The sequence below is a fragment of the Mus musculus genome, chromosome 18, assembly GCF_000001635.26.
Source record: "Mus musculus strain C57BL/6J chromosome 18, GRCm38.p6 C57BL/6J".
Lineage (NCBI taxonomy): Eukaryota > Metazoa > Chordata > Mammalia > Rodentia > Muridae > Mus > Mus musculus.
Genome location: NC_000084.6, coordinates 20,696,218 through 20,722,520, shown reverse-complemented (window position 1 = coordinate 20,722,520; position 26,303 = coordinate 20,696,218). Strand labels below are relative to the sequence as shown.

Below are 26,303 nucleotides of genomic sequence, written 5' to 3'. Positions count from 1 at the left end.
GGGTTTCTATTATTATTATTATTATTAGAGACAGGGTTTCTATTATTATTATTATTATTATTATTATTATTATTATTATTATAGACAGGGTTTCTCTGAATGGTCCTGGCTGTTCAGGAACTTGCTCTGTAGACCAGACTGGCCTCAAACTTAAGAGATCCAACTGTCTCCAGAGTGCTGGGTTTAAAAGCATGTGCAGCAAGAATCTTTTTTAATTTTGAATTATGAGTCTGTGTATGTCTCCGTGTGGGCAGATGTGCATGTGAGGGAGATGCCTGAGGAAGGCGAGAGGAAAGGAGGAAAGGAGCTGGAGTTACAGGTGGTTTTGAGTTCCTCTGTGTGGATGCTAGAAACTGAACTGCGGTCCTCTTAGCTCATGTTTAGAACACCAATTCCTCCCACTGGCAGAGCTGACTTCCTTATGAAAGAATAAAGGGTTTTAAAAATCCCTGCATTTGATATATCCAGATATGTTCTTATAAAGCTCCTTGAAGGAGCTCTGCCCCTGGGGACATTAAATGCAGACTGTTCTGTCTTCCCTGGCCCCATTGGCTTGGAGCCGTTCCCTGCCAGCTGCTTTCCAGGGCTCCTGAGAGCAACATGGGAAAACTCTAATAAGGGCTTCCGGTAGCCTGGTGAGATAAACCGCAGCGTTCGCCGATCTGTCCGTCATGTTACGGTTTCCTGGCAGTTCAGCTAATGCCTCATTGACAAACTTCCATGTGGGCCTTTGGGACTGAACCTTTTCCGTTGGGCTTCTGTCTCTTCCTTGGGTTTGGACCCAGAGCTTTGTCCATCTCATTGACTTGATAGGTGGAGCCTTGGCAGGACCTTTTCCTGGAAGTGGAGTATAGCTCTGCTCAGAAATGTCTACCTGGTTCCCAGGCTGCAGCCCCACCAACTTCATTGATGGTGACAATTTCTGGTCCAGGGTGGCACTTAACCTGCAATGGCTCTTCTCACACATGTTATAACCACCACAGCACTGCTTTCCCATGAGTCACAGGGTGTAGCTTTTACTGAGACTGCAGGAGTATGTTACATTTTCTGTGTCCGTGGTTGGATGTAGCAGGCACAGCAGTTGTTTCTGTCTCTTACCTCTATTTACTACTCCAGGCCAGGTTTCTCCACACAGCAGGAAATGGGCATATCCTGTTCCTCAGATATGCATTTTGCATCTGTGCCCTAGAGAGTAAACTAAATTTCGATCCTGGATTCCATGTTCAAAATCCCATGTTTGTTACTGTCTCATCTTACTCGTGTGTCTGTGTGTGTGTGTGTGAGAGAGAGGGGGGGGAGAGAGAGAGAGAGAGGGAGAGAGAGAGGGAGAGAGAGGGAGAGGGAGAGAGGGAGAGAGAGTGCACCTGCTATGCATATGTGTATACCCTTGCTCTTTTGTGTATATTTGGAGGCCACAGGTTGACATTGGATATCTTCCTCTATGCCTTCCACCTTCAGTTTTGGAGACAGGCTCTGTCACTGAACCCAGTTTCAGCTAGACCAGCCCTCTGGAACCTTACGATCCCAGTGCCAGTTTTGTAGCCGTTTACATGGTTGTTTGGGATCTGAACTCAGGATCTCATGTGTGCTCAACAAGCATTTTATCCACGGGGCCATCTCTCCAGTCCTCTTAGTAATTTCATCTTACTGAAATCCGAAAATGCCAGCGGCAGGTACCAGGATGAGAAACCGACTGTTGCGCTCTGAAGGCGAGCCTTTGCTGGCACGCTATACCTATGCTCTGAGTGTGGAGGAACCTGATGCCCCTAAGGAGAATGGGCCTAATGTAACAGTTCCAGGCTCCTCAGGGACTGCAGCGTGTAGGTTAGCTCAGTGATAGAGCACTTGCTTGCCTAGCAAGTGCAAGGCTCTGGGTTCGGTCCTCAGCTCTGGGGGAAAAAAAAAAAAGAATGTGACTGTCGTAAAGGCTGTGTCCCAGAAGTAAGTTCAATGGATAAATCTGGGATTTCCCTGGGTGAGTTGGCAAGGAATCAGTCCCTGTACCCTTCTGCTCTGTGCTCAAGCAGCAGTGTGCGGATGGTGTGGCATTTGGAAGGTTGAAGGGGTCCTTGTTTCTTCAGGTTGGGCCCAGCCATTGGGGTAATGGAGCAGTGACGTCTGGCTGCAAAAGGCGTTTTTGTGTTGTGTCTGTGTGTAAGGGGGAGGGCCTGCAGTTTCCTATCCTCTCTCGGGAAGTCCTGCAGAGTGTCTGGCCTAGCTGTGGTATGCTTTATTCATCTTCTTTCCAGGTCTTTGCTTGTAAATAGCTGCTGCTGTTCGTGCTGCAGCCCACTCCGTATTGTGACATACTTCACGTTAGAGGCAAAGAAAATGGCAGTATTGAGTTGTAAATTTCTCCTTCTCTCTCTTTTCCCAAGATTATCCTGAAGGCAATAATACAAGTGACTATCTTGTTCAAACAACAACGTATCTTCCGCAAAACTTCACGTATTTGCCACACCTCCCCTGTCCAGAGAAGCTGCCTTACATGCGTAAGTGTGACCGCGTTTCTTACAGCTGAACTGTTGTGTCGTCATTACAAAAGATCGCAAATGACGTGGTTCGAGCGTGTTATCAGATGGTTTATTATTGTGGGTGCTAACATTCTTAATATACTGAATGGCCTTCCCTTTTTTAATTTTAAGTTTTGGAAGGGCAGTGAGCACTGTTTTTGAAGCTGGATGATTGAGAAACTAAAGCAAAGTACAAAAGAAAAAGGAAGATAATGAGAAACACCTGTGTTTCTCCCATTCAGATCTGAAAAGGAATACCTTGACTTAACTCTTAAATTCTCTTAAAACAGATTTAAAAAGAGTAACTAATGTGTTTTCTTTCTGGGTTTATTAGAACATTATAAATAAATAAAGTCTCTCTTCCTCTCCCAAATGTTAGTTCCCTATCGCTCCTTCAGAAATGACCTAGTTTCTGTTTGATGTGTGTAATATAGATTTTTTTTTATAAACTTGGTTTTGCATAGATAAATGGAGAGAGCAAATACATAGTTTCAAAAGCTTCAGGAATATTCCTACCCAAGAAACTATCTCTAATTGACAATCACTTACAAAGGAAAAATCAGTTTTCTCCAGTGGAGTGTCAGAAGGTACACAAACCACTCTTAAGGGCAGGTCCCCTTTCCGGCACTAATGGCCAACACAAAACTGAACTTAATAGTTTTTTTTGGATATTTTTTATTTTCATTTTATTTTATAATGATTTGTCTGGGCTTTTTCTTCTTTTTTAATCTTATAGTTTTTTCTTTTCAATATTATGGTTTTTAATTTTGTGAGTTTTTCTTTTTTAGTGGAATTTCTATATGCAAATGTGTGTGTTTTGCTCTGGTTGTTAGTTTTTTATTTATTATTTTATTTATTTATTTATTTTTATTTTGGTTTTTAAATTAGATTCCTATTTGCTTGATGAGAGAGAGAGAGAGAGAGAGAGAGAGAGAGAGAAAGGGTGTGGATTTGGGTGAGTGGGGAGGATCTGAGTGGAGATAGGGAGGGTAACCATGACCAGAATATAGTCTGTGAAGAAAAATCTATTTTCAATTAAAAAATGAGATCAAGAAGCCCCACTCCCAGTTAGATGGCTGTAGAAATGACTTGTCACTCTGTGATCTGGGTTTTTTAGCTGGTGTTTTGAGAGTTACTCACGGTCTCTGAACTACTGTGGAAAATGTCTTTACGTACACTCGCTGCGTTCATTTTCCAGTTCTCACCTGATGGGCAGCTAGGTGGTTTCCACTCTAACTGAAAAAAAAAGAAAAACAAATCCTCTTATCTTCCTTATCTAAAGAGCAGGATACCCCAGCCCTTCCTGTTCCCGAGTGTGTGTGTGTGTGTGTGTGTGTGTGTGTGTGTGTGTGGACTTGGGAATTGATAACATGGGCTTGGCTGCTGTACCAGATTTCCAGGTTCTCTCAAGTTATTGTAGTAAGCAGGGCTGGTTTATATCACTTTGATGTTAATGGACTTTGTGGTCTTTCTAAAACATTATTTATTTCAGCTGCATTTCATGGAGGGCTTTATGTACATGTCAGTGCATATGTTCTCGGGGGTCGGAAGATGGTATTCGATTCTGTGGAGCTGGAGTTATGAAGGTGGTTGGGAGTTTCCCAGATATGGGTGTTGGGAACCAAACTCCAGTCCTCTGGCAGAGCGGAGAGCATTCCTAACCTGTGAGTTGCCTCCTCTCTTTTAAACTAATCAAACAGTAAAACCAGTGTCCCATTCATTATGTAAGTTTTTACTAGTTACTAGTGGCTTTAGCTCTCTGCGGTTCTCAGGGCTCTGCGCTTGGTGACTGTTGGGTGTGTGTTTATCTGTGGCAGGTGTTGATACTAATGGAATGACAGTTGCCACTTGTGTGTGTTCTGAGTATCTTTCACAGTCCTGGGCTTGCCTTCTAATCCTTCTTAAAAAGTCTTTTATGAAGATCAAATCATGTTTTTTTAAAAAATCTATCAATCTCTTCAAGACTTGCTTTTTTTTTTTAAGATTTATTTATTATTTATTATATGTAAGTACACTGTAGCTGTCTTCAGACACTCCAGAAGAGGGAGTCAGATCTCGTTACGGATGGTTGTGAGCCACCATGTGGTTGCTGGGATTTGAACTCCGGACCTTCGGAAGAGCAGTCGGGTGCTCTTACCCACTGAGCCATCTCACCAGCCCAAGACTTGCTTTTTTAAAGAAAGCTTTCTTACCTTGATACTACACAAATATATTTATTTCCTGTTAATTTTAAAATTTTTGTTCTTATGCTTTGCACCCACAGTATAATAGTGACCTAGATACTGTAACTTAAGTATATTTTTTCAAGCATCTATTTTTCTCCTACATGTGAAGATAAACTGTACTCAGCCGTCAGGACTGCTCCTTTTGGCCTGCCCTTGGACCCCCGCTCCACAGCTTCAGGAGTACTTTAAACATGTTAGTTTCTATCTTGATTTTATGTACTTAAATATTTAAGTAAATCTTTTTGATTAAGCAATTATTACCCTTTTTCTATTGTTCTTAGCATCTAAGTATACCTCTGATGTTTGTATCGAGGAAATAGCTGTCTGCCTACCACAGTTTGGGTTGTTTTTTTAGTTAATTGTTGATAGATGTTGTAACTGTGTAATACAAAGGGAGACTGACCCTTTTTTTTTTTTTTTTTTTTTTTGTTTTGTTTTTCCAGACAGGGTTTCTCTGTATAGTTCTGGCTGTCCTGGAACTCACTCTGTAGACCAGGCTGGCCTCAAACTCAGAAATCCACCTGCCTCTGCCTCCCAAATGCTGGGACTAAAGTCACTGCCTGGCTCGGAAAACTGACTTTGTCACATGGCATTAGGGTCAGGTTTTCTCCATGGAGACTGCATCAGAAGTGTCAGAAGGTTCTGTAGCTCACATGGCCCCTCGCACTCTGAGTTTCTCTTTCAGTAGGGGTGAAGTGGCACTGGGAAGTTCCTTCTATGTTCCAGGGCCCTGCCGATGCTCTGATGCTGGGACCACACTTGAGTTCTACACCAGGCTGTACAGTAGAACTGCCAAGGGAGTCTTTATCCTGTTAGGGCACAGCCCGGAAGGTTCTGGTTTTATTGATCTAAACTGTACCCTGGAATTAGCAAAACAAAGAAAAGAGCAAGTGTTCTGATTATGCAGGCTCTGTGTATCCCATGACAAAAAAGGACACGAAGTGACTTCCATGGCCTCATTTATCATTTGTCATTTGTCATGACAGCTTTGTTTTTCCAAAATAAGTGTTTTTGTCTGTGTAATACTGAAGCCACTGGGAAATGTTTCATTGGAGTATTGATTACAGTAATTTTATCTCCATCATTTGCATATTCAGGGAATTATAGTTGTAGGAAGTCTTTGTCCTTGGTTTAGTGACTATTTTCTTCATTAGTGGTTTATGGATACTAATTAAACAGTTTGGAAGTATCTGTCTGCCAGGCATCGTGGGTCCTTCTGCTACTATCCCTCTCCTACAGTTCTACAGTTTCTTGTTGAGTTTGACTGCTGTGGGCTTCCTGGCTGCCTCTCCACTGGGGCCTTAGAGCTGCTGTTCCTGTTTTCTGCCCCCCCCCCCCCCACGTACACTTAGAGTCCTGTATTGGTTTAGAGAACAGGTGAGCCCGGCGTTGACACCCTTTTCACAGTCGGCTTCTTCACGGTTCCTAGCTTCAGACTGAACACCAGTCTCATGTCCAGGGAGCCAGGGCAGTCTTGACAGAAAATGTGACTATGTACAGGTGATATTTCAGAAGGGGATTTTGAGTATAACCAACATAGTGAGGCTCCTGGAGAGGGTAGAAGGAGGGGGAGGGAAGGAGAGAGAGCGAGCGCGCGCACGCTCAAGCCCTTCACTGATGATACAACTGCCCAGGGCATCTCGACACCCAGGATTGCAGTACCACCTTCGCTGTGAACGAAGCGAAGCACAGTGTGGAGTGTGAATGTGCATACTTGGATCCCTTCCTGCCTTCTCCTACTTGTTTGATAGATCCAGACTTCCCAGTGATCAAAGGGACGAGAAGCGCATGTTATCCTGAAGCTTCAGACCTAGTTGTACACTTAAAACAACCTCCCCTCTGACCACAGAGAGCAGCATTATGTGATGTTTGAACGTAAACTATTACAGCATTCAAAATAATTGAGTAGAATACCTTTCCAAACTGTGGTTGGATGCAACACATTCAGTGATGGCAATATTTAAGCTATCTGTGTCTGCCAGATGCGGTGTGAACTAATATTGTGTGCTTGATCATAGGAGTGTACGTTTTTCTGGATTCTTCTCTAGTGTAGCTGTAGGATAGCCAGTCCCAGATTTCCATAATGTTGAGTTTGCATTTTGACAGTGTTTGGTATTCAATAGTGGCCAATCATACTATAAAATCATTTTTTAAAAATTATTTATTATATACATGAGCACTCTATCTGCATATACACCTGCATGCCAGAAGAGGGCATCAGATGCCATTACAGATAGTTATGAGCTACCATGTGGGTGCTGGGAATTGAACTCAGGACCTCAGGAAGAGCAGACAGGACTCTTAACCACTGAGCCATCTCTCTAGCTCCTAGAATCTATCTTAATGTGTATTACTTGCTTGAGGGGGCTATTCATTGCTATTAATATTTATAGACTCTCCAGAGGGAAAAATCTATGCTCAAACTTGTTGAATCTATGATGATAACCAAGCGAAATAGCAACCTGTCCTCATCTAGGAGATAAACACATGCTTGACATGTTTGTTTTGATTTTGATTTTTCTGAGTGAGGTAGAAAAGGGAAATGCTAGTTGTGTATGGCACATAACAAGGAAGACGGACTTTCCACTTGATTGTCTTCTTGTCATCCAACTAGAATACAGTTGAAGTGACTTTCTTACCTTGTCCTTGCCTTGATAGTTCCCATAGTTACAAACTTTATGAATGCAGGAGCTTTCTAAAGTGAATTTAATAAGTGGATTGAAAGTCAGTAAAGAGGGAAAAGCAGATGATAAGCTTTAGAAGAGCTCACATACTGCCAACTGTAACAAACTGTCATGGTTTGTGGATGTCATCTGTAGAGAGAAGTGGGAGCCTTTGAGTGTGAATGAGAGCAGTCAGTCAGTGGCTGGGCTGCAGGCCTGGTGTACATACGTACACAGGGGCTCTCAGTTAGTGTGTTCCTGTAAAACAGGCCAGCAGCAGGCAGCACCTCAGTATTCTGCTTTCAGAGGAAGGCATGAGGCAGAAGGGATAGTCACTGAGGGAACTCTTCAAGACAGTCCAGCATAAGGCTAAAGGAGAAACCACCATGGGGCTGCCAGGGAGCTTATGTGCTCTGTAGTGGAGAGGGCAGCTCCAGCTGGAGGGGCTGTAAGTGGGTCATACTGAAGGTGAGCCTGGAGTAGAAGGGTCTGTGTATAGTGCTGGGGAATTCTCAGGGATCGGTGAGATGAGTTTGGAGGGAACCAGGCCTGGTCCTCACATGGAAAAGGGTTGATCGGGTCTGTTCCGCTTTCTTTCAATCAGAGCACATAGTTCGTATAGAATGGGGGTGGGCGAGTTGGGAGCACTGCTGTGGGGTGGCGGAATGAGGCCATTCGAGGTGGGCAGATGAGTGATGGACTAGGTGTGTTCTTCACAATGGGTGTTCACTTAGGGATTTCAAAGAGATTTGGGAGAGGCTAGAGTCAGAGTCACTGATGAGGAAAAACCCCTTGGCCAGATGTCACATCTGCCCAAAGGATGTCTGACTTGGTGACCCTTTACTGAAGCAAACAGCTCACAGAAGCATCCCAAATAGAGAATGGGGATATTTATGAGTTTAGTTGCAGATGATTTATTGGAAGTTCAGGAAACTTAGCTTGGGGTCTGCATTTTGTGAGAGGAACAGAGCTGGAAATAAGAGGAAGTAAGCCAGAAAGAAGGCTGTGGATGGGCTGTGAGAGGCCCTGAAGTGATGGGGAGAGCTGACTGAGAGAAGAGGATACGGGCAAGGACACAGAAGTCAGGATGGAGTCCCAGGCAGAATGAGGAACTGTGGACTCACTGCTGTGGAAGATGTGTGCAGTGACAGTGAGTCTATAGAAAAAGAGAAGGGACACTGGGATGTCCTTAGGTGGATAAGCTAGCTATCCCCCAGGCCACATGCTGGACTGTCCCTATGGGGATGAGTCCCAAAAGTTAAGGCCTTCCTTCCATGGTGTTTGATAAAACTAAGAGGTCTGTATATGTGTGAGACAGAGGGGTAGAGTAGTAGGAAGAGAAAGAGGGGGCAAGGAGGGAGGGATGTAAAGAGGGAGAGGGAGAGGAGGAGAGAAGTAGGGTAGAGCAGGGGGGACACAAAGAAAACCAGCAAAGTAGGACCAAGTGCCTTGAAAGGGAGGAACAGAGTGGAAAGAGGAATCAGCTAATCACTCACGGAAGGGTGACTCACCAGATAACCAGGGAAGCCTGCCAGGGCACTCACAACCTGACTCTTGGCCGGATCTGTTGGAGGCAGTAGATGAGGGACTGTCACATTATGGCAGGATTACTCTGTGCTTTTCTTCAGTGCTTTGTGTAAGCTGGAGAATGCAGGCACGGCTGTTGCTTCAAGGTCAGATTTGAGTCTAGCTTGGCAGGTTCAGAAAGGGAGTAGAGACAGGTGTTGGAGAGGGTGTGGCTGGGCACTATGCCAGGACGAAGGCCATTCCTGAATATGGCAGGTACTGGAATCAGCTGGGGTATTTATTCAAACCAAGGCCTCCAACAGCCCAAACCATTCAGACCTCCAAGCAAAAGTTTGCATGCTTTGTTGCAAGCCACACTGTGTATGGCTTAAGAAGATAGATAGACTCTGGGAAACCCGGGTGGACAGTTAGGTTGAGAGATTGAGTAGCACACACAAGGCCAGCCCGTGCTGTGAATAAGCTCTTGGTTGCCTTTTGGCAGAGCTTTCAGTTCTCTTCACAGTCACACTCAGGTCTGGAGATGGAATTGCCATTGCTTGATGGCCCCAAGGTACCGCGTTTCTAGCAAGCTACTTTGCAGAATGCCCTGTCTTTATACTGTTTATTGTTTTTCTGTCTTTTGTGGTCATGTGACTGTCCTTTCCTGCTTGAGCTGCTGAGGGTTGGTTGAATTCTACATTCTTCCTTTGAGAAGTCAGACTTAGCAGCTGAAAATACACACAGGAGAGTTGGCCGCCACAGACTCGCCTCGTGGGCCTCTATTGACACAGAGGTGTTGAAAGTAGACCCAAAACTCACATTTAAAACAAGAGCACCCCCTAAGCTAGCAAACCTTTTTTCATGAGGCTTAGATATGGAGGTGATACTGAAACAGAACAAAGAAGACATCACCACCAAGATGCCATGGAAGGAACTTCCAGGAAGGGAAGAGTCGGGTGAGAAGAGAGGAGCTGCATTGATGGTACAGTGGATGTCTGCATCAGAGGACCGTTTCCCAGGATGAGCAAGGCAGGAGGCGCCTGTCACGGAATGGAGCTGTGTAGAGTAGCGGGTGTGGCCATTGGCAGAAACTGTAAAGTGTTGAATGTGTGGCACAAGGAAGCAGACAGTTTGGAGGAGGCAGGGAGAAGTGGGCAGACAACCTTTGTGCTTGGCTTTAGGGTTACAGATTTGGTAATGTGACCTAGCGTTTTGGACACTCGGGAAGTAGGAAAAGGGTTTCTGTAGGACGAGGAGCTAGTAGTGGTGATAATTTATACAGCGCATTGAGACGCGGTGCATGGGGAGTTCTTGGCATGGGACTGTCTCTGGGAAACACATTTGAAAAGGCAGAAGCAGATGATGTGTTTTCTTGAATTCACTTGCATAGTGGCTTTTGGGGACAAGAAAGAAGCATTGCGTTAATGCACACATTGTACTGTGTCAAAGCAAAAAGGAAAAGACGAGTGAGTGTCTCAGAAGCAAGGAGAGAGGTAAATGGTGGTGGCAGGTTATGTCTTGTAAGGGGACTGTCAGATGTTATTATTGTTGGGGATGGGAAAGGCAATTTGGCAGCATCTGATAAAAGATGTGATTCCGCTAAGAATTCCCAGGGTTCACAGGGTGGATTATAAGGCAGAGTTGGGAACAGAAGCAATGAAATTGATTGGAGACTCAGTCTTTTATTGTTTGTAACTTGTTCAGAACAAATCAAGGAAAACCACAAGTGGGTGTGTGTTGGGGGCAGGGTGAGTGCTAAGAACTGTGTACTGTTTAAATTAAGAGACAAGGGTCTGGGACGTTATCTGATGTGTTAGATTGTTCATTTACACATGGGATATCTTTGGTACAAGTGTTTTCAAAGACGTGTTAGCACCTGGTGGAATCAGAATTTAAAATGCAGGTAAGAAAGGAAATGGAGGGCAATAGCTGTACTGCCACCATACATATGCACATCCATTCATGCAGACACACATCCGTGCATGCGTATATCCATCCACCTACACACTCACTTATCCACACATTTATCTTATCCATCCATGTACCCCTAGCCATCCACCCATCCATCCATCCACCCACCTATCTATCCATCTATCTTTCTACCCACCTATCTACACATCACCTACCGATTTATCTGTGCTGAAGGCACTGCACTTAGTGTTGGGATTTATAACTGAAAACCACTGTTTTATGCTTAGAAAGCTCTGGTTTGGTCATTTCAAAAAAAATCGCTGAGTAAGAAAACATTTTGAAGTTATGGAAATTGAAGGAGAGCTGGTGTTAGCTTCAGAGAGGACAGTAGGTGAATGATGCCAGGGTGAGTCATATTCACCACAGAGCTAGACTGAGCAGCTGGAGGGTGGGAGAGCCAACATCCTTCTCATGAGAGCAGTATTCCCGGGAGTCTTTCACACTGTCACCAGAGGTCTGGACAGTGTATATTTAAATCCCTGGGGGCAACACGGTCAAGCAAAGAATCAGGAATTCGACTTTTTCTACTTAAGACTGATAGAGCCCCCGATCTCCACCCCCAGCCTCTGTGTGAGTGATGAAATCATTTCAAACTGTTGATTTATAGGTAAAGAGCCCTCTGCCTACAGATTAGAAGTCTTATACTTGACTTGTAAGGGGAATATAAGCTCAAGTAATTCACACGGATTGAATGCGTGCAATTCTGAGGCCTGCATTTAATAGAATAAAAAACCAAAGCCTCGAATCCTGCCTAGATATATGTTATAATCCACCTTGCCATCACTCGTCTAGAGGTGTGTTATAATCCACCTTGCCATTACCTGTCTTTGGCAACTGAGAACCCAACAGACCCCAGACCACCAGGTCCAGCTTCAAGCCAGGAGGCATTGCTTCTCGTGTGCACATTCAGGAGGCTGGAGTCTTGGGTCAACAGTGGTGCACTATTCTCATTCACAACAGCAGTCCTGTGGGTGTGGCTGTAAGATTGACACTTGGCTTGCCTTGGCTCAGGTTCTACCCTTCCCCTTTGCCCTCTAGGTAACCAGCAGAGTCTCGTATACACCTGGCTCCTTTGAAGATGACTGTAAAATGCTTTTGTAAAGCACTGGGACTTGTAGGGACTTGGAAGTGGCTTTCCTTAGGGACCAGAAGACCCACACCTGGAATGAAGGTGCTGCTGCTGGCAGACTTCCTGTCACTGGGTCATCTCTGCCCTTCAGAGCAAGGTGTTAGGTTTACAGAGCAAAGAGCAATGGCTACACAGGGAAGCCGATAACAGACGGGGTGGGTTGCAATTGAGGAAAGCAATCACAGGGAAGCTGAAGACACGGTGCCTTGGGTGGCAGGCGTCTTTCAGCCAGCAGCCACCCATAGGCCTGACTCCTGATTTAGTGGAACATATATATGCATTGGAGATGGAAATGAAACTGCCAAGGATGCTGGGAAACCTTACGATAATTATTACGGCTGCTGAGCTGAGAAAGCTGGAGAAAAGGTAAACTGTTGTTTAACAGTGCAAGAACATAAAGTTCTATTACTTAGATAAGCTGCTTATGATGTAGCCTGATCACCAGCTAGCATTTTAGTAAGGTGCTTACTTTAAAATGCATCTGATATATTTGTGTGACTTATTAATTAATTAATTAATCAATCAATTAATTAATTAATTAAATGTATATGAGTACACTGTGATTGTCTTCAGATATACCAGAAAAGGGCATCAGATCCCATTACAGATGATTGTAGCCACCATGTGGTTGCTGGGAATTGAACTCCGGACCTCTGTAAGAGCAGTCAGTGCTTGCCCTTAACTGCTGAGCCATCTTTCCAGCCACTATTTTTGTGATTTTTATTTGATGAGTGCTACATTCTCTTTGTGCTTTGTGACCAATTCTCTTGAGTTTATGCCTGATGTTGAGGGTTTCTCTTACATTTGACTTGCCTTCCTCTCTTAAGTTTGTAGGCCCCATTCTGTTTTACATACATAAATCTGACCTTTTTAAGATCAGCTACTTTGCATATCTTGTCTCTTGAAAGGAGGGTGGGTATTTGTTTATAAATTTGTCAGTAGAACAGGCAGGCGTTAGAAGATAGATTTTCCTCTTGGTTCACTCTGGCAAGCATAGGCATTTACATCTACAAATATGGCTCTGTAGCGTGCGTGCATCCGTGTGTGTGGGAGTGCATGAGCACTGTGTGCAGCCTCTGCCAGGCCTGCTTCATCAGATGAGGTGGGACGTGAGGGGAGACCATGTCTAGACTTGAGCATACAGACTAGAGGAGGAAGGGGAGGGGACACCTGGAGAGGAGGGACCAAGTGATTCCCATGTGCAGCTGTAGCTGCAAGATTCTCTGAAGACTCAGTAACAACACGGCCAGTTGGTTTAACCTTATGAGATGAGGAAGTTAAAAGAAAGACTTGACTGGAGGGCATTAGACTGGTTTTTTTTTTTTTTTAACCTATTTTGGACTTTAGCAGGTGTCAGGTTAGTAAACCGCTAGAAGATGACATGTGATTCTATGTTCCTGGCTTTCACTGAGGTCAGGAGGACAGCATGTCTTTGAGGGACATTAGTGAGGGATGTTAGCGAGCTCTTGGTTCAGGATTCGACTAGATTAAGAGTGATTCATTCTCGTTGCAGAGCTAGAGTTGGGAGTGTTCTGTTGCAGAGTTGGTGCTTGTTAGACCAAGAACATCTTGGAAATCCTTAGCTTTTCAGTTTTGTATAATCAGGGGCCTGATGCATGGCAGGCACTCGGAATAAATATGCCGGCTTGTATATACGAATTCTTTCCTAACAACTGTTGGTGGTAGGGGGCTAAAAGATAGGTTAGCAGTAATATTATCACTCTTCCTTTGAACCCAAGTTTGGTTCCCAGTACCTTCTTAAGGTAACCACAGCAGGGGAATCTGTGAGGCGTGTACACTCACATGCAATTTTATAAAAGACAGATGTATCAGGGGTCGGTTATGATGGTGCATGCCTGTAAGCCTGTACAGGAAGTTGAAGCAGGAGATTTGAGAGTTCAAGGCCAGAACTGCACCTGGAGATTTGGGTCTGAATCCCAGCTTTCTGGGAGACCAAGACAGAAAGATGGCAACTAAAAACTCAGCTTGGTCAACTTTGAAAGACTTTGTTTTTTAATTAGAATAAAAAACAAATGGGGTATCGCACAAAGAGATAGAATTCAAGGATAGAACACTTGCCTAACATGTGTAATGTCTTAGGTTCAGTCACCAACCCTGTACAACCCAACCAACCAACTCATTCAAGGCTAGCTTGGGCTACTACTTAGACTCCATCTTTATCATCACATACAGACAAGTCAGTAACTGAGGACTTAGAACAAGGAGGTGCCACAGAAACTTCTTAGGTGAGCTGGATCCTTCACTACACGGTAGAAAAGAGTCTCAGGACCAGCCAGAGTGAGGCAAAGATATTTAGACAGAGTCATACAAGAAATATCACATACCAAAGACAGGGGTGTTTGAGGCCCTTTCAAGAGCTAGAGTCCCCGGAAGTGTGTTTAGGTGACTGGATCCATGATCATGTTGCTTTGCACATTTCGTTATTCAGAAGCTGTAATTTACAATAAGGGTTGAATGGTGTACAAGTTAAGTAGAGTTTTAAAAAATAGATGAGCTGGTTTGCCTAGTTATTTATCTTAAGGAATCATTTTGTTTTTGTTTGTTGTTTTATAAAAAGTATCTATAAGGTGGTCTTCTGAGGTGCAGTGTTTATTTGGGTGGTCTAACTCAAGACCACAAACATTCTGGCCCCAAGGAAGCTTCATCTACTGTTTTCAGAGCCCTTGGGGAACTGAGCACTGCCTTTGCAGCTATTGTAATGTGATCAGTTGGGTTGCAGAGTCTTGGCTCTCAGCCAGTAAGAAATGCAAAGTAGCTCGGATGAGAGGCTTCTCTCTCTTCTATGTGTTCTTAATTTTTTCATCTTTCTCTCTTGCCTCAGTACCTTGTGTGGGACCTGTGTTTTCTTCTGGGGGCTGGAGGGTGGAATGGAAGGCCTGTAATCAAGAGTGATAGCAGCCAATATTTCTAAGTATGTCCCCCATCCTTCTATAGGTGACAGTCCTCTCTCAGGGAGTGAGGAATTGACTTCAGGATCTCAGAGTCCCCAAGTCCATGGACCTCTGTCTCTTAGATAAAATGTTGTCATATTTGCATGTAACCTCATGTACACTTTCAGTTATTTCCAGATTGGCTATATATACTGTCTAATAAATAAAGGTACCATGTATGTTGTTTGTTTAGGGAAGAAAAAAATCTACATGACATTCTTTTTTTCTTCCAAATGTTTTTGATCTGAGCTCCATTATATCTGTGGCTGTGGAGCCTGCTGATACTGCGGGCTTTTGAATCGAATGGATCCAACCTCTTTGGATGGCACCTTTTTACAGAAGAGGATCCAGAGTCAGAGAAAAAACAATGTCCCCCAGTAGGTTCTAGGGTTCATGTTCCTGGGCTAGGGAAACTGATGATCTGGAGAGTTTTTGCCTCTTAAACACAAGGACTTGAATTCAAGTCAGCAGAAGACACATAAAAACCCAGATGTGTTGGTGTACGATTGTAGTCCTGTGATGGAGAGATGAGGGGCAGAGACAGGTGAATTCCTGTAAGCTGGCTGGTCATCTAGTTTATTTGGCAAAGTTCTAGGCCAATGAGAGACCCAGACTCAAAAGGTGGAAGATACCTGAGTACTGAGATTAGAAGAAGTTAACTAATGGCTGCCCTCTATATACTACACACACACACACACACACACACACACTTTAAAATACTTGATTATTTGTTAAATTGTAAGAGTGTGCTGTTTAGAGTTTCCAAATATATTTCCTTTTTAAAAAGCAAAGCTAACAATTTTCATTTTCTTAAGCCAGTGTACTAAATGTAGTGTGGTGATCATAAAAGTTACCATCTAAAAGTGAAAGCAGGTGCTATTCCTTAACTATGTGGTGACAACAGGAGTAGCCCATACTGTCCATCACTCTGTGACTGATGCTGATCCTTCATGAAGTTTGAGGCAAATAAATAAATAAATAAATAAGAAAAGAGAAAAAAGGTAAAACAATTCTTTATGTGTTTTGACTGCAGGGGGATTCCTCAGTGTCAATGTGAGTGAGATCAGTTTTGATGAAGTCCATCAGCTCTTCTCCAAGGACTCAGAGATTGGGCCAGGAGGCCACTGGAGGCCCAAAGACTGCAAGCCCAGATGGAAGGTGAGGCAGTTTTCCTCACAGGCTATGTGGCGGTGACTAAACATTTGGGGACAAGAAGGTGCTTGGTTCAAAGTGAAAGCATCAAAATGCATGCATTTATTGCACTGTAGCTGGTGCTGTTATTTTGAAGGCTGTAAATGTACCTGTGCATGCTCAGAGTGCGCGTGCGCGTGTGTGCTCAGGGCCATGGGGCTTTTGGTAAAGAAAGAAGACAGAGACTGGATTTCTTTTTGGAGCCATCTGTCTCCTGCAGGTGTCTCCAATGACTGTCGACACCTGAAGGCATATCCCACCAGTTTCTGGAACTGAGAGCTCACAGGAGGAATTCTAATGTCCTTGTTTTCAGTTGGGTCCAGCACTGGGCCACCAGAGGCTTCTCAGAGGCCACTGTCGAGCTTGAAAATGCTTTGAGCTCTTTGCTTGTCTTAAGGCTGAGCACAGGTGCTTCACATGTCAGAATTCTATTTAATGTTTTGTTTGAAAAACTGTAAGGGAGTATGTCAGCCTTTTGTGCACTAGAACAACCAACCAACCACCACCACCACCAACAACAACAAAGAAAACAGGCTGGACGTTGTTCTCAATACTATGAAACTGATCCTGAATGAACATTTGTGTAATGGTGCTATGTTTGAGTCCAGCATGGCATTATACACTTGCAATGAAATTCAGGAGTCATTAAATCAGGTGTTATGTCCTCAAGGGGTATGATGTGACTTCAACCTGGAAGTAGTCCTTCTAACATATGTGTGTGTGTATATGTATACCTATATTTATATATATATAATACTGAGGAGATTTATATGCTGTTCAACTTCTCATGTATTAGAATGGCGTTAGGGCTGTGGTCCAGCTAGTCCAACCATCGCTATATACCAGTGGAAAGTCCAAGAATCTAGTAGTTGTTCAGTCCACAAGGCTGGATGTCTCAGCTGGTCTTCAGTCTATGCCAGAATCTCAAAGATGTAAGGCTCTGATGCCAGCAAAGGAATGGACTTTCTGGTGAGAGTGAGAGCAAGCAGGCAAAGAGAGCAAGCGTCCTTATTCCTTGTCCTTTTTATAGACTGCCAGCAAATGATGAGGCTCAGATTAAAGGTGGATCTTCCTACCTCAAAAGCTCCAGATTAAAAGTAGATATTCCCAGTTAAAATGATTTAATTAAGGAAAGAAAAATCTTTCCCGCAAGTACCCAGCCACTTGGGTTTTAGAAAATTCCAGATGTAGTCAAGTTGACAACCAAGAATAGCCATCACAATGAAATGTATGTAGTTTTTAGTTTTAAGCTGGACTAAGTCAAACTGCAGGAGGAAATCTGAAGATCCTTTAGAGGAGAGCTATGCTTGCCAAGTTCAATCCCTCCCCAACCCCCACCTTTGCTTGCTTGTATGATTTGAATAATGCCCCATTTTAATCCTACACAGCTGAAGGAAAGAAGAAAGCAGTTACTGAACACATGTTCTTTGAGGTTCCCTCTCTGTTTTCTAAGTTCCAAGTCAGTTTGTACTGCAGTCTTGCAGTATTAGAGATTCTAGAACTCTGAGTATTCCTGATACCACAGGTTTGAGAGGAAGGAAGGTTCTCCATAGGTCTGGCATCTTTTGGGGCAGGCTCTCTTCCACAGGGGAATTACAGGGGGGCAGATTGGTGCTTTTCAGTGGTTACCTGCAATGTTGGCTTTCCATGCAGGGTTCACGTGAGGTCTTGAGTAATTGCTCTGACATTTGCAGTCTCTGGCTTGATGATGTCTTGATTAGAGGCTCGAACTTCCTCATGTCACCCAAGGTCTCTCAGGAATGGGTCTCAACCACCTGTGTCAGCTCAGGATGTTAAGAGATGTTAAAGCCAGGCGTGGTGGTGCACGCCTTTAATCCCAGCACTTGGGAGGCAGAGGCAGGCGGATTTCTGAGTTTGAGGCCAGCCTGGTCTACAGAGTGAGTTCCAGGACAGCCAGGGCTATACAGAGAGACCCTGTCTCGAAAAACCAGAGATGTTAAGGGACACATGCCATTCTTGAGCAGTCATCAGACATAATGACTTTAGTAGAGGGGACAGATAAGAACTGCCTCCTCCCTTCTTTATCAATCTGAAATTTGTTCCTATAGGCACTAGAAATGAGGAAGAAGATGAAGGGCAAGCTACAGCACCCCAGGAGAATGAGAGCTCAGTAGCTCACGCTTGCTTCCTTCTAATTCAGTGGCAACAGCTAGCTGGGCTCTAAACCAGCCTAGTCCATAGCTCTGCCATGCTGGGCATGTAGGAGGTGTGTGATTCAGAGTGTGAGAGGGGGGTATATACACACAAAAATAAATACATTTTAAAAACCAAATTATAGGGGCTGGAGCGGTGGCTCAGTGATTTAAGAATGGCTGCTGCTCATGCAGAGGACTGAGTTCCATTCCTAATACGCAGTTTCAGTGGCACACAGCCACCTGTAACAGAGCTTGCTTGCTGAGCAGAGTCTGTGTGGTAGACATTTTCACAGTGTACTTAAGAGGCAGTGAGCAAGGGCAAAAAGGTACACAGCCGGTTCCGAAGTGGGAAGTAACTGAGTGGCATAAATATTCTTGAATAAGGCGGGTTATGAGAAAGGATTTGGGAAGACAAAGCATTGTTCCCGAATGTAGTAACCAAAAGTCCTCTATGGTACATCAAGAAGAGAGGGGCTCCGTCCGGCAAGTCCACACATGTGGAAGAAGTGCTACTGACCCCGTGAGACATTGTGTTTTTCTTCTTTTTGGGCAGTAAATTGCAAACTATTAAGAATATTGTTTTATAGATACAGAGGGAATGCCAAGTGAATTTTAAAGATATTATTTAGCTTTATTATACACACACACACACACACACACACACACACACACGAGAGCTTTAGGCCTGTCACTTAAGATGTGGATTGTAGTTGTGTGTTTTTCTGTATGCTCATGTTTTTCCTTCTGGCCCTGCTCCTGATATAAGGACTCTGAGACTCACATATATTCATAGATACCTAGGCCATAAGCTTTGGCTGTTCCCCGGCTAGTTCATAAGTTAATCGTCCAGTTATTCTATTCTAAGGCCTGCCATGGGGCTGGGTACCTGCTCCTCAGATTCTTGGTGCTGAATCCACCAGTGTTCTGGGGCCAATCTCCACCTGTCTCTGTCCCAGCATCCTTCTCTCTCTTTGCTGGATGTCCCACCTCATAATTCCCTGTCTTAAACTCATTGGTTAATCACTTTTTTATTGACAGGTGAATGCTTTTTATTCAACACACAAGAGATTATCTCTACATGTGATAATATCTCATTATAATTTGGACATGCATTTGCTATTAAAATGTCATGTTTATCAATTTTCTTTGCCAGAACGCTTTCTCAGTTTCTTACTAAGACAAAACAAACAAACAAACAAATAAAACAAACAGCAGGAGGCTGGGGAGATGGCTCAGCAGTTAAGAGCACTGATTGCTCTTCCAGAGGTCCTGAGTTCAATTCCTAGCAACGTCTACAGCCGTTTTTAATGGAATCCGATGCCTCTTCTGCTGTGTCTGAGGACAGCGACAATGTACTCACATACACAACATAAAAATAAAGTCTAAAGAAAAACCAAACCAAACCAAAACTAAAACAAAAACCAAACAAACAGCAGCAAACAAACCATGCCAAAACCTAGCTCTTGGTGCTTTAGACACTTCTGAGGGTCTCATGGCATTAAGGGCTGTGACTTGGTATTTGCCATCTTTGCATGGTCAACTTCTCACCCTAATTGTATTTAATTCATGGCTTCTTTGCTTAAATATCTATAATCTGTTTTGTTTGTTTGTTTTTAAGATTTCTTTTCATCTGTATGTATGTATCTACCTGTCTGTGTGTTTGTATGTCCAGATGCCCTTGGAGGCCAGAAAAGGAAGTCAGATCCCTTGGAGCTGGAGTTACAGGTGGCTGTGGATAAACTAGATATTGGGAATGGAACTCAGGTCCTCTGAATGAGCAGGAAGCATTCTTCACTACCAAGCTATCTCTACAACCCCTAGACCTTGGTTTTGGAAGTTTTTATTTATTTTTGTGTGTATAGTGAGCATAGAGTGTGTGCTGTGACTCGGCGAAGGGTCAGGGGAACTTTCGGCTGCTCATTTGTCAGGCACTCTTCCCTGATGAGTGCCTCCCCTGCTCGGTACCTGTAACTTGTCTTTACTGCTTTGGAGCTTGTTTGTATTATGCCATAAGTAGGCAACTTGTAGCCAGAGGCAAAGCCAAGAGGGGCAGAGTTTTCTACAGTTCCACTGCTAGACCCTGGGCATGGATGTAACACTCGCTAACTGTCTTCCCATCCTCATGACTCACCCCAGGCCCTTTGAGCTGGTTGGAGCTGGTTGGAGCTGGTTGGCTGCTGATTGAGTTAGGAAATCCTCCGCTGTGCCAACCATCAGAAGCCCACAGCAAGTTCCTGCTTAGCACCTTCAGTGAGCAGCAAGTGGGGAAGGAGCAGGGTAGGAGTCTTAGATACTTCTGTAGCATCATGCAGATCCCAAGAGCTCTTCTGGGTACCTAAGAGCTCTTCTGGGGCAAGTCAGATGGGAGCACCGTCCTTAGGGGGAGCGAATCATGGTAGTACCCATGAATTACCAAATGGAAAATCACCAATGGGAATGCCAGTCTCTTAGCATTGTCTCTGTCCTAGCTGTCACATCAGTAAAGGGAGACAAGTGGTCTTTCTAGCCTCAGAAACTTCAAGCTTGATCTTCTCTTCTAAAGTAAACCCTTGATAGCTCAGTTTGTCCCTTTTGCAGTTCTGACAATATGAATAATATACATGTTTCTTTTTCTTGGTGTTGAGGATTGAATCCAGGACCCACACATGCTAAGCATGTATTTCACTTTTGATTACACCCCTAGCTCCATTGATGGTTTTTGTTGTTGTTGTTGGCAATTTCTAATGTCATGTTCTGATTTCACAAGTAAAATGAGTTCCAGAACTTCCATTCTCAATCAATGTATATTGGTCTAGATTAAAAATTTCAAAAAACCCCCAAGTTTATGGTTCTTTTAAAGTCCAGAATATGGAGTGATACAGACATTTTAGTAGCCTTTTTATTTGTTAAATTGTTTGAAAATTCAGTGATTTTTTTTTTTTTGAATTCATGTATAGCTAATTCTCTGTGTTGGTTTCAAATTATATTAGCAAGTTAACAATATGGTCAATTGAACTCAAATTCAGGAAGTAAATGAGAAGACACTTGAGGTTTGTGAAGGTCAGAACCAGAGGTCTGGCAACGTTTGGATCCTAGAAGTTAAGGATGGGATGGTGGGTCTAGGGATGACGAGGGGTGGGGATGGGCTGGGGAAGGTAGCTTCGTAAGTGATGTTTAAGTGGTGTTCGGAGCTCATCTGTCCTTCCTAGTTTCATGAGACCTTAATGGGTATTCAGGCACGGGCTGAGCCTGTGTACCTCTGGTGAGGCTATAACAAGGTTAATGACGTAAAGGCTAGTTTTCAAGGCTCAGCTCATGTGAGCTTTGTTGCAACGCTGCCTCACCCGTGCTGCAGGAGTTCTGTTCTGTTCTGTTTTGAAGGTGGCAGTTCTCATCCCCTTCCGTAACCGCCATGAACATCTTCCGATTTTTTTCCTGCACCTGATTCCGATGCTCCAGAAACAGCGGCTGGAATTTGCCTTTTATGTCATCGAACAGGTGAGGACAGTTTCAAAATGGCAGTAAATAGTCTAGAATTTCAGCTGTAGGATCAAATGAAATCATATTTGGAATTGAATTTGCTTTTTGTTTGGTAATAATTGCAATTTGGTCAAACGAATTGAGCAATGATTTTGCTTGACTTTGGTATGTAGTATTGGTATATTTATGCCTTTATACCTTTGCCTTAGTTTGTGTTCTTATTGCTGTGAGGTGACCCCCATGGCTACAGCAACTCTTATAAAGTATTCAACTTGGGCTGGCTTACAGTTTCAGAGCTAATCTATTGTTGAGAAGCATGGAGGCATGCAGGCAGACATGGCGCTGGAAAAGGAGCTGAGTTTTCCGTGTCGATCCGAAAGCAGCAGAGATTGTGCCACACTGCGCTTAGCTTGAGCATAGAACTCAAAGCCCACTCCCACAGGGACACACTTGCTCCAGTACGGCCATACCTCCTAATAATAGTATTCAAACACATGAATCTATGGGGTCCCTTCCTATTGAACCCATCACACCTACGTATTAGATTGGCAGGCTGGTTTGTAAGTACCTGTGGCTGATTCTTACTCGGCAGAATTAAGTGCTGGGTTTGTAATGTTGATCCACTTCTGCTCTCCTTACATATGTGAGCTTGTTTTGTTTTTAACCTCTACTAAAGGCAGTTTACTTGGGGGTATTGCTTCTTATTAACATCAGCCACTTGGGAGTATTTAGTCCTGTGCAGCTGTGTGGAACTCATGATGGTGAAGTTGGAATGCCATCAGTGCCCTATCTTATTCTGAATTATGGATGCACTCATTATATGAATGACCTCAGACACACCCTCTGTGATTTTATTTCTGACCTATGAATTTCAATGCAGAAAGCAAAGGATAAAGATTTCATATTGTTTTTTTCAATCTAAGTATTGATACTCTTGATGGAGATTTTCTTTGTCTGGAAGGACTGCTGACTAGCCTTGAAAGTTAATATTGCCTTGACATTATTAGGTAATTAAGGGTTCTGGAAGAGAGCCAGGGAGTAATCCTTAAAAAGAGGACTGGTATGTAACGGACATCTTCTAGTCTGATTTTATAGTTTGCTACTTTCATGTTTCTTGGGAGCAGAGCCTTGGCTGCTTCTCTTGTAGACTTACATAGCTTGTTAGCCACCCTTGAGCTGATTCCGGTGCTAGAACACTATCCATTTCACAGTAGGGGCCAGCTCGGTAAGTAAATGCTCATCCAGGGCCTGACAGACAGGTCAGCATAAATCAAAAAGAGAAGCAATCTGTAAAGGCCAGGATTCCTTCCAGATGGGAGCCTAGAGTTCTTTCAGAACAAGAGATAAACAGGAAGAGAGTACAATTAGTAAATAAATATTGTTCAAGCAAAACAAACTTCATTCCATTTGCCCTGAATGGGTACTATGCAAGCTGGCACAGTCTATACAGAATTGAAGTGGCCTTGCCTTGTTCTTGTGGCCTGTGCCTTTGTTTAAAGGCCATGATAATAAGTGTAATGAAATAATGTACTTACTTTATTGTATCCTTTAAAGTGTAAAGTGCTGTGTCAGAAACCTAACATACTGTAATAACCCTTGAAGAGAGAGCTCTCTCTCCTACTCTGACCTCAGCTGTAGGCACAGTATTTTGTCCTAATGCACACCTACTCTTTCATTTCTGTTGCTGTGATAAAATACCTTGACAAAAGGCAGCTGAGGGAAGAGGACTCACGATCCCAGGTTCTATTACGGCAGGGACTTAGAATAGTCGTCATGTCCTCAGTGAAGAGCAGAGAAGCAAGGACTAGCATGCTCACCGGCTTGCTGGCTTGGCTTAGTTTCTCTTCACTCACACAGTTCCAGACTGGCAGGAAACAGGACCACCCACAGTGAGCTGGTTCCACTCACATCCATTAACTTAATCATGATCCCCAGGGACAGTTGAGACTCTCAGGTGACGCCAGGTTGTGTCAAGTTGACCATCAAGCCCTACTGTCATCCTGGCCTTTCCAATCACATTGCACCTTACCTTACCGGTTGATGGGTCTGTAGAGTCTCATTGAATCTTTCATTTCTTTTACTGATTAATGGTGTTGGTCATTTTTTTAAAAAAATGTCTTTGCTGTTCATTTGATTTGGTAGTCTCTGTTTAGTCTCTTTATGATATTTTAATTGAAGTGTCTCTTTGGTTGGGTTGAAGAATTCTTTGTGTCTGCTCACTGTAGGTGGCTCATGCGTGGCAAGTGTTTATCTGTACACTGTGCTCTGCGCTTTCATTTTGACAGTGTTTGTTTTCCTCCCTTCAGTGCTGGGATTAAACCCAGAGCCTTGCCCCTGCTATTGAAGTATTCTGCCGGTCAGATACAGTCTCAACTCCAGACAGGGTTTTATTAAAAAGCAAAGGTTTCATTTTGATAAAGTCCAACTTCATCTTTTTTTTTTTAGTTCCTGCTTCTTGTTTTGCAGTTGAGAATGGTTTTCTGACACTTTCGGAGTATTTTCCCCCCAGAACATTTGTGGTTTAACTCTCATATTTAGGCTAGTTCCTCTGAGTCAGTATGTGCTGTGAGGTAAGGAGGAAGGGTTATTGTTGTGTTGTTTTGTTTTTGCTCTTGGCTATGGGTTTTAGTTATTTTATCATTTATAAAGCAGGGAATCTTTTCTAATTGACCCCTTGGTTGGAACTGAGTTCCCATACACATGGAACATGTGTGTAAATCTATTTCTGGTCTTTCTGTCCTGTTCCATTAAATTTATTTGTCTGTTTTGATAAGCTTTTTGTTTTGTTTTGTTTTGTTATGTCACCCTCCATTTTTAGTAGAATATGCAACGATTTTTTTTTTTTTTGTTTTTGGTTTTGGTTTTTCGAGACAGGGTTTCTCTGTGCAGTCCTGGCTGTCCTGGAACTCACTCTGTAGACCAGGCTGGCCTCGAACTCAGAAATCCACCTGCCTCTGCCTCCCAAGTGCTGGGATTAAAGGCGTACGCCACCACTGCCCAGCACAACAAAATTAATAATGGACCAAGTGTGGCCTAAGGTAGCAATTACTCTGATTTTTAGTGAAGACTGAAGAATATCCAATCGAAGTTTTTCTTCTGTAGTTTATTCTGAATTAAAATTTTTTTCAGCTTTTTTGTATATGCTTTAATCCCACCCCACCCCCACCCCCCCTTGAACTACGCCCACTCACCCTGCATTGGGACAGCATCTCACTTGTGTAGCCCTGGTTGGTGTTCAATAGATAGCCCAGACTGGCCTTGGATTCACAGAGATCACCTGCCTTTACCTCCCTCTCAAGAGCCAGCAAGCATTAAAGGTGTATGCATGATGCATAACCTAAGTGTGTGCAATTTTCAACATAGCAACTTATCCTATAAACAAATTGACTTTTTAAAAAAACATGATGTCAGAATTTTAAGCTTTCATGATAGCTGTAGTTATGGATCTGCATTGGTTTGAGGAACCACTAGTTCCTGTTTCTGAAGCATCATTTCCCCCATAGCATGCAGCGACGAGCTAGCATTGCACTTTTGAAGGCATGCACTGTGGAGTTCAGTTCGTTGAATGATTTTGTGTATGCGATGAAGCCATCGGAGCAGCTGCGATCTGCATTTTAACTCTCCAGTCTGAATTAGGTCTCTCCAGTCTGAATTAGGCCTGAATCTCAGCCTTGGTCGATACTAAATCCTCAACAAACATTTGACAGCTTGTAGCTTAGAACCAGAAATATGTTCACCTTCGTGAAGTAGAGGAATCACTTCTGCTGGCTGAGTGCCAGGAAGTACAGCACAGCTGAAGAGCACCCAGAAAGCTGGGGTGTCCAGGAGTAGGCATGACTGAGAGAGAAAGTTCTGTTCAGTTGTTACCTCATAAGGACAGAGATGGAGCTAACAGCTGCCCAGCAGAGCACATGCTGTTTAGATCGTTCATGTATATAGAACACAGGTGAGACAAGAAAGGAGTTCAATTCCCAATAGGCATCGCTGCTGAAATAGAGCACAGAGCCAGGCTTGAGCATTGAGCTGCTCATGTTCAATACAGAACAGCCCGAGTGCCTCATCCATGTTTGTATTGCTAGGTGATTGACACGCATATCCTAGAGTTTAGCCTCCAGAGAATCCATAGGGGAAGCTCTGGGCTGTCATGGGGTCTAAAGACAGCAGGGTAAAGTCAGCTTAGGATCCCTCAGGCCTTTACCCTGTCTGTCTTTTTAAGGACAGCGAGGGATCCCTCTACTTCAACTATAGCAAGGCAAACTCAGTGACTTCACTAGAGAGACACTTTAGACCCAGAAGGAAGAGCTGAACCTAGGCATCTACAAAGGCAAGGACAGGCCTCTGCTTTTTCGCTTGTGTGCACCCCACTTCCCTTCACTCAACAAAGGGTTTCTGTAGTGAATAAACCAGGGTCATCGTTTGTTGCTGTGGTAAAATACCTCGACAATAAGAAACTTAGGAAAGAAAGGATTTGTTTTAGCTCACAACTCAAAATCGGTCCATCATCTCAAAGATGAGTTCAAGGCAGGAACTCAGAGCACT

General features: G+C 43.6%; 1 protein-coding gene across 2 annotated transcripts in view; it reads left to right on the top strand.

The window, feature by feature from the left end:
• Nucleotides 1-26,303, top strand: part of B4galt6 (UDP-Gal:betaGlcNAc beta 1,4-galactosyltransferase, polypeptide 6) — a 61,806-nt gene that overhangs the window by 23,884 nt on the left and 11,619 nt on the right. For both annotated transcript variants that reach the window (NM_019737.2, XM_030250546.1), the window contains exons 3-5: nucleotides 2,379-2,492; nucleotides 15,992-16,116; nucleotides 21,666-21,782. In NM_019737.2, the coding sequence (NP_062711.1) occupies nucleotides 2,379-2,492; nucleotides 15,992-16,116; nucleotides 21,666-21,782 (356 nt within the window). The remainder of the gene's footprint in view (nucleotides 1-2,378; nucleotides 2,493-15,991; nucleotides 16,117-21,665; nucleotides 21,783-26,303) is intronic.